This window comes from Echinops telfairi, unplaced genomic scaffold, assembly GCF_000313985.2.
Source record: "Echinops telfairi isolate 266 unplaced genomic scaffold, ASM31398v2 ScPeMD7_3533;HRSCAF=4204_0, whole genome shotgun sequence".
NCBI classification, from domain to species: Eukaryota; Metazoa; Chordata; class Mammalia; order Afrosoricida; family Tenrecidae; genus Echinops; species Echinops telfairi.
The window spans coordinates 8,185,004-8,194,023 of record NW_022107431.1 but is presented as its reverse complement, the minus strand read 5'-3'; the positions used below and the strand labels follow the sequence as shown (position 1 = coordinate 8,194,023).

The window sequence follows — 9,020 nt, the reverse complement described above, 5'->3', positions numbered from 1 at the left end:
AGTTGTGATGATAGAGTACACAGGTGGTATTATGGTAATCAAGTATTGAAGTTGTGATGATAGAGTACACAGGTGGTATTATGGTAATCAAGTATGGAAGTTGTGATGATAGAGTACACAGGTAGGAGTTCAAATTGGAACTCATGGACATCTTAAATCTAAGTCTTTTAAAATATACAACCTGTTGAATTGTTGAAATAACTAGAGACCTTTTTCTCAAGCTTCTTCCCTCTGTGTGCCCTATCAGAATACTATCTGTGGAATTGTGCAATATTGTAAGAGGAAATTATCTTAGAGATAATGCGTCTGTCTGCTTTTGTTTCTCATCTTTGCCTTTACACATGGTATAAAATCCAAACACTTCTTCTGTTTCCTGTCTTCTGTGCTGAGGAAAATAGAGATCTTAGGACACTGCACACTGTTCTACATCCTCCATTACTTTTGCTCTCTTTCTTACAATTACCTCTTGTAAATCACTCATGGTGGTTAGGAGAATTAGGCCTAAAATCGGGCCCCAGGACCTAAATCACGGGCCTGTTACTTAATAATTTTAACCTTGTACACATTTTTATTTAACCTTTCTATGCCAGTTTTTACATCTAAAAGAAGAAAATAGATTTGAAACATGCTTTATACTTACAATTAGGACAGTGCCTGGCATATTGCAAGTATTAATATATGTTGTAGTTGTTTTTAGGTGCCACCAGTCAGTTCCAATCCATAGAGACCCCATGTACCACAGAACAAAGCAGTGCCGTCCTCACATTTCCCCTTTGCCTGAGGCCATCGTGTGGCCGCTGTGTCACGCCCATCTCAGTTTGAGACTCCTCTCTTTTGTACCAAGAAGGACTGGTCTCTCCTGACAACATTTCCAAAGTACATAAGACAAAGTCTCTCCACCTTGGCCTCTAAGGAGCACTCTGGCTGTATGTTTTCCAAGATACACTTGGTTGTCCTTTTGGCAGTCTACAGTACTTCAACCATATTCTTCGCCAGCACCACAGTTCAAATGCATTGCTTCTTTTTGGTCTTCCTTGGTCAGTGTCCAACTGTCACATGCATATGGGACTACTGAAAATACCATGGCAAGTGTCAGGCACACCTCAGTCCTTAAAATCCCTACTTTTAAGTACCCTGAAGAGGGCTTGTGCAGCAAATTTACCCAATGCAACATGCTGTTTGCTACTTTCACAAGCATTGATTGTGGATGCAAGCAAGACAACTTCAACCTCTTCTCCATTTATCATGTTAGCTAGTGGTCCAGTTGTGAGGAGTTTGGTCTTCTTTACATTGAGTTGTAATCCATACTGAAGGCTGCGATCCTTGATTATCATCAGCAGGTGCTTGAAGTCCTCGCTTTTAGCAAACAAGGTTTTGTCATCTGCATATCGAGCCTTGTTAATAAGTCTTCCTCCAATCCTGATTATGCATTCTTCTTCATATAATCTTGCTTCTCTGATGATTTATTCAGCATACAGGTTGAATAAGTATGATGAGATACAGTCCTGACACATACCTTTCCTGATTTTTTTTTCCTTTCCTGATTTTAAATTATGTTATTTTTCCTGTTCAGTTCATCCATGTGTGAGTTCCGCATAAACACAAAGTGTTCTGGAATTCCCATTCTTCTAAGTTTTTCCATAGTTTGTTTTGATCCACACAAATGCCTTGGCATAGGCTATGAAAACACAAGTAAACACCTTTCTGATATTCTCTACTTTCTGCCAAGATCCATCCGACATCAGCAATGATTTCCTTTGTTCTACATACTTTTCTGAATCTGGCATGAACGTCTGGCAGTTCCCTGTCAATATACTGCTGCAAGCATTGTTGGATAATCTTCAGCAAAATTTTACTTGCGTGTAATATTAATAATATTGTTCTATAATTTCAGCTTTCTGTGTAGTTGCCTTTCTTTGGAGTGGGTATAAAAATAGGTACCCTCCAGTCAGTTGGTTAAGAAGCTATCTTCCACATTTCCTGGCATAGAAGAGTAAGTGTTTCCAGGGCTTCGTCAGCTTATTGAAACATTTAAATTGGTATTTCATCAATTCCTGGAGCCTTGTTTTTGGTTAGTGTTGTCGGTGCAACTTGGACTTCTTGCTTCAGTACCACTGGTTCTTGATCTTGAAATGGTTAGATGTTGGCCACTTCTTTTGGTTCGGTTACTCTGTGTATTCTATCTTCTTTTGGTGCTTCCTACATCAGTCGATATTTTGCCCATGGAATCTTCCAATATTGCAGTTCCAGGCTTGAATTTTTCCTTGAGTGTTTTTCAGTTTAAGACATGCTGAGCGTGCTCTTCCTTTTTGGTTTTCTAACTCCAGGTCTCTGCACATTTCATTGTGCTATTTTGCTTTGTCTCAAGCTGCCCTTTGAAATTTCTGTTCAACTTTTTTACTTCATCATTTCTTCCATATACCTTAGCTACTCTACAATTAAAAGCAAGTTTAAAAGTTTCTTCTGATAGCCACTTTGGTCTCTTTCCTCTCTCTTTAATGACCTTTTGCTTGCTTCATGATTGATGTTTTTGATGCCTGTCACGGCTCCTGAGGCCTTCAGTCATTAGTGTTCAGTGTATCAAATCTGCCCCCCCCCCAGGGGGACAAACAACAGAAACATGGGTGAAGGGAGACAGTGGGTGGGGTAAGATATGAAAATAATAATGTATAATTTATCAGGGCTTCACAAGGGAGGGAGGGTGAGGGAGGGAGGGTAAAAAGAAGAGCTGATACCAAGGGTTCAAGCAGAAAGAAAATGTTTTGAAATGATGACAACATATGAACAAATGCGTTTGATACAATTGGTGTATGGATTGTTATAAGAGATGTAAGAGCCCCCAATAAAGTGCTTTTAACAAAAAACATGTTCATGAGATATTCCCAAAATTCAGGTGGGATATCTCAAAGCTGTATTTTGGCTCTTGTGGACTTGTTTCAATTTTCTTCATCTTTAACCTGAACGTACATATAAGCAGTTGATGGTCTGTTCTACAGTCAGTCCCTGGCCTGGTTCTAGTTGCTGATGCTGAGCTACTCCCTTAGATGTTGTCAGATTGATTTGTGTGTGTTCCATCTCTGAAGAAGTCCATGTGTTTAATCACCTTTCATATTGTCGAAAAAAGGCATTTGTGAGATCAACAAGTCGTTGTTCTTTCAAAATTCTATTGTGATCTCAAACTTCGTTTCTATCACCAAGACCATATTGTCCAACTACTGTTCCTCTCTCATAGCAACTCTACAGGACAGAGTAGAACTGCTCCTGTGAGTTTGTGAGACTCTTTATGGGAGTAGAAAGCCCTGTCTTTCTCCCTCCGAATGGCTGGTGGTTTAGAACTCAGATTTGTGGCTCACAGCCCAATGAGGAACCCCTGCGGTCGCTGTGCGATGGCTCTGATTCCTATGAGTCCACCTGGACGAATGGCTTGTTTGGTTTGTTTGGTTCCTTCCTCTTTGTTTCCAACTTTTGCATACCAATCACCAATAATTACCAGTACATCTTGATTGCATGTTTGATCGATTTCAGACAGAAGATGATAGAATTCTTCAGTTTCTTCCAACACCAGCTTTTGTGGTTAGTGCATACATTTGACTAATAGTTGTATTAACTGAATCTCCTTGAAGGCCAATAGAGATTCTCCTATTACATACAGCACTGCACTTCAAGCTAGATCTTGAAATAAACTTGTTGACAACAAATGCCATTCCTCTTAATTGTGTCATTGCTGGCATATCAATTGGAAACAGTGTCTGGGCCATCTAAGTTAGGAGTCAAGTCCAAAAGGAAGAAGTACGCCAGCCTGTGTTATCCAAAGATGACAACAAAATCCAAATATGACGAAGGGAAAAGTGTTAGAGCTTAACTTGTGAACACCCAATTTGCATAAGGCAACGGAGGACAGTGGGAGCCCAAAATCCAGCTGCAGAGTGTGTAGTCAGATTAAGCCTTGGCAGATCCTCTCTAGCTACAGGCAAGGGACTCAAGCAGCTTTACTGTCAGAGATCATAAACTTGGAGATGCTGGCTTGAACTTGATCCTTGGTTAGTTGACCTCCTTCTTGACCCAACCTGAATTTGTTCTGGGCTCAAGCATTTCTTTCTTGTCCCATGACAAAATGCCTCCCTAGCATTTTTTTTTTTTTTGATTGTTGACCACAGTAATATTTATTCCTCTGAAGACTCTTGAAATGAAAAACATAACCGCAGGTGAGTCAAATCAGAAATGCAGGACACACGGTTTTCCTTCCCATCCAAGCAAGTCAAGGAGGTAAGGGTTGGGCGGAAATAAGTCAAAATGTTGAGACCCCATTTAGTACAGCAAGCCAAGCACTAGAAGGATAATTACTTCAAGAATCTCCTGGAGATAAGTCTGGACCTAAGATATGAGAAAGCGGTTGAAGCACCAGTGAAATGATGTAAAAGCAATTACTGACCTTTCCTGACAAAGTTTCAACGGATTTCAAGCATTCTCGTGTGTCAATATTGTAGGTAGAGAAAAATATGATGCTCATGGAAGTAAAAATGGCGAAAGATATGACTGAAGGGACGTTCGTGCAGCTACGTGACTGTGATTGTCTGGGGAATTTTGAGAACCGAATTCTTAAAAATTCGTGAATGAGGAGTGTTTTATATAAACCAACACTGCCTCTCAAGAAAGCATCATAAACATATCTACCAAAAAACAAAAGTCTGTGATGGTCTGGGGAATTTGGAGAACCAAATTCACAGAAACTCATGAATAAAGAGTGTTTTACATAAACGCACAGTGCCTCTCAAGAAAGCACAGTAGCCATAGCCATCCAAAATCAAAAGTCCAATATTGTCCCCCTGGACTGACCTTCAGGAAGCAAAAGACCCGATGCCAGGCGAAGGGGCGCTTCCTCAGCCTGGTCTGAAGTCCCTTGCGTGGCTTAAAGAAAGACTCCGGGGAAAGCCTCGCTTCCCCAGGCTGGCAGGAAGTCCGTTTTCCTTGCGTCCTTGGAGACCCCAGGCGTACCCTGAACTATGCTGCCTGGCCTTCGGGGAGGACCTAGGCAAATCCTGACTTCCCCAACCATCCCGGAAATTCAATACCTGGCTTGCTGAGAGATGCTGAGCCAGGCCGCGCTTCCCAGTCTGACTGGGAGACCCTTCTGTGGCCGGCCTCCCTAGCATTTTTAAACATTGATGATGGTCTTTTCTTTCTCACTTGTTATTTGTATTCTTATAGTATTATTATTTTATTCTTGCCATAAAAAAAGCAGTTATTGAAGACCTGATGTCGGGGGTTTAAATGGAGAGAAAATGTTTTGAGAAACGATGTACAAATGCGCTTTACACAATTGATGTGTGTATGGATTGGGATAACAGTTGTATGAGCCCCTAATAAAATGTTAAAAAAACAAAAAAACAAAACAGTTATTATTTCGGGAACCGGAAAGCAAATTTTGGGAATAATGAGGGCAACAAATGTATAGATGTGCTTTACACAATAGATCTATGTATTGTGATGAATTGTATGAGCCCCAATAAATTGATTTTTTTAAAAAGCAGTTATGCAGAATGACATGTCTTACCATGAAAATCTCTTCATAAAATAAACACCATTTTTTCAGAAATAGCAAATTTCTCCTTGATATTTTAGGTTAAAGTAGAAATGGTTGGCTTATTGTTTTGGGGCGCATCCTCTAAGAGGCAGGAAAAGAACACCTTTCCAAAATAAGAACTAGGTTATGTATTTTGAAGTAAATCTGGACATTGCATTCTTGCAATATGTAAGCATTTATTTACTTGTAATGATTAAATTTAGAGTAGATTATCTTATTCTCTGTTTAGATTGCGAGTTATAAGGACTCAGCATCATGTCGAAGCATTTGTTGAGCATCGAAATGGCAAGATTGTGGTTTCGGCATCCACTCGTGAATGGGCTATCAAAAAGCACCTGTATCGGACCACCAATGTGGTGGCCTGTGAGAGTGTAGGGAAGATACTAGCAGAGCGGTGCTTACGGGCGGGAATCAATTTCATGGTCTACCAGCCCACCCCTTGGGAGGCAGCCTCCGACTCGGTAAGTGTGTTTTACTTACGTAGTAACACTAATAGCACAAGCAGGATGTACTATTCTGGCAGACTGTGTCCGACATTGTCAGTGGATATTATTGTACATTCTGCCTGACCACCAGCTCCCATTGGTTGAGTAAATAGTGTCCAGTCACGTAGGATTTATTCTGTACAAGTCAATCATTCATGTATTGCGATTTGAAGTTAGCCTACACTTGTTCAATCTCCTTTTCTTAATAGTGTTTTAAAATTATTACCATGGGCTAAAGCAATGACACTATAAACAGAAGGTCCTTATGGTCCAAGGAGGATCTATAAGATCCTCTACCATGCAACAACTAAGATATCTCTAAGGTGAACTAGAGGCGGATAGAAAACATATTCGGGAATGAATTTTGGTCTCATATTTAATCCTCCCTCCAGTCTAACAGCAATTAGTTCCTACAACATGGCCCGGCTTAGTAGTCACCTTCTTGAAGGAGACATGGAAGATATGAGTGCCATAGCAGAGTGTGGTGAAGAAATTAGATGGTGCCTGGCTATCAGAAAAAATCAAGTCTGGGCCCTTAAAGACTTGTATCAAACGAGTAGCTATCTAAGTGAGACGTTGACTAAGCCCACATAGAAGAAGCACACCAATACCTGTGACCCAAGGATTGTAAATTATGTCATCCAAGTCAGAAGGAAGGAATAGTACTGAGAGCTTAAGTTGTGAGATTCTGGTGTGCAGAAGGCTGTGCATGGATTAGAGGCCCAAAACACATTTGCAGGATCCACACAGGACGTAAGCCTCCAGTGATTTCCCTCTACCATCATTGAGGGATGGGAATAACTGGATAATCAGACAGTTTTGTAGAGACAACTTGGTAGAATAAAATATAAATCTAATTTAAAAGGTTAAAACCTTGTCACCTGATCTCCCTTTAGATACTTTGTACTTATCTGGTTTTTCCTATTTTCTACTTGGTTTTCTTTTTTTCATATTGTGCTTTACCGCTTATATATTTTTTGCAGTTGGTAGCTTCTTGACTCTCTGTTAGGTATTTCTGTTTCCGGTGCATGAAGCCCAGAGGGATGACCCTACAGAGACAGTAACTGGAATAAGGGTTTGTAGGGAGGAAGGCCAGGAGGTGGGTAGGTAATGGGGAGCCGACATCAAGGAGTACAAGAAGGAAGAAAATATTTCATAACTGATTGTGGTAGCAACTGTACAACACTGCTTGATGCGACTGAACTACAGAATGGTATGATGTCTGGATCAGCTCTTAATAAAATGCTGTGAACATAAAAATAAGTCAAATACATATAGCATTTCAAAGACTTTCATAAAAAAAAATTGTCAAGTAACTCATTAAAAAGAAAAAGGCAGGCGCTGGGGTAGATATTCTGATATACATTACCTCCTTCAGTCTCACGGCATTCCAGAAAAGTGGTTGTGGTGGTGAGCCGGCAAGAAGATTCTGGTCAGAGTAGAAGTGCCCAGTAGGGTTTCTGAGGCTGTAATCTTTACAGACGCCAGGCACTATGCCTTTTCTTCCTCAGAGCCACGGGTGGCTGGTGGGTTGAAACTGTCAGTCTTTGGGCTAGTAGTTGAGTGCTTACCCATTACACCCGCTTGTCTCCTTAGCCATAAAGGTAGAGTTGGTTATTACCATTTTATGCATAAATAAACATGCTCATGTTGACAGACTACATTTCTTACCCAGGGTAGTTGATTTTGTAGTCCACAGTGTCAACCATTGTACTTGCTCATTCATGTGTTAACATCTTTTACATCTGATATTTTAAAATGCAATCTGTTTTTCCTATCTCTGCATTCCCTGTTTTTGTACCTATTTCATTCTGAAGATCAGTTTCTTAAACAATGTTGGCTGTAAAGTTTGCAAGGAGCAAATCTTTGTGTTTATCTTTCTCTCACTTGTCAAATGAGCTACTGTTATTGAGCCTTACTTAAAATGCTAACTTAGTTCGTTTTCTTTTTTTAAACCTTCACACCAGATCCAGCGACTGCAAAATGCTATGACAGAAGGCGGTGTGACGCTAGAGGAGCCTCGAAGGATCTACCAGTAGAAAAGACACCGTCATTGTTTTGAACTCGTGAGAAAACAGGGCATGCGCCCATCAGAAGAAAGCATCGAGAACACCCCCAGCGTGGAAGTTTTATGACATGAAGTCATGTAACGCTGGGATGTTGTTTAAAATAAAGCTCCACTCCCCTCACCCCAGTGTTTGCTTTATTTTTTAAATGAAAGGCTGCATTTTTCCTCCCTCTTGGACATGAGAGAAAGGCAGTTCCCAATCTTAACTTTTACAGGATTAAAACTTTTAAAGCTAAAGAATATAGAGGTATTGTTTTAATTCTTATGTTTTGATTACAGTGATACCTCAGTTGTCAAACGGCTACAAGCTCGAACTTTCCACTACTTGAACAAGAAAGTTTGAAAAAAAATCTGCTTGGTGTTTGTAACTTTGCTCGATAGTCGAACTGAAAATCTGACTTGAAGAAACCTGTACGGGCATCGAGTGAGTCATACATGGCGTCTCCCCTCGGACACATGTAGTGCTTGTGTTAGTGTGTAAAACAGTCATCGTTGTGCTTTTTGTGTGTGAAATAGCGTAACCATGGCGCCAAAGAAAGTGAATGATACCCAACCGGGTCACCACTTGTCTGATTTGGCTGCTGAATACATGGCTAAGTCAACATTATCCACATTTGAAAAAATAACTGATTAAATTAGCTAAAGTAGCAAAAAGTGTGGACTCATTAACCATGAAATAGCCCATGGAGGAGGTTGAAGTCGCTGGGCATGTAGATAAATCGGAGACGACTGGATGGCGACAGCCTGCCTGAGGCAGTAGTGAGAAGGCCGAAAGCCTCCATAACGATGGGAAGTCCTGGAAAATGAATGTATAAGTGTAACCTTGGGGCTCAAAACCAACGATTTGGTTTTCCGTTATTCCTTGTGGGAAAAATAGGCTCCG

General features: G+C 40.5%; 1 protein-coding gene across 2 annotated transcripts in view; it reads left to right on the top strand.

Moving 5' to 3' along the window:
• MRPL18 (mitochondrial ribosomal protein L18) overlaps positions 1-8,258 on the top strand; it is a 10,763-nt gene extending 2,505 nt beyond the window's left edge. The window contains exons 3-4 of one of the 2 annotated variants that reach the window (XM_045294518.1): positions 5,814-5,896; positions 8,037-8,258. In XM_045294518.1, coding sequence (XP_045150453.1) covers positions 5,814-5,896; positions 8,037-8,131 — 178 coding nt within the window. In that variant the 3' untranslated portion in view covers positions 8,132-8,258. Of the gene's footprint in view, positions 1-5,813; positions 6,046-8,036 lie in introns of both variants that reach the window. The other variant, XM_004701920.2, reaches the window with a different exon arrangement.
• Positions 8,259-9,020: the final 762 nt, after the last annotated feature.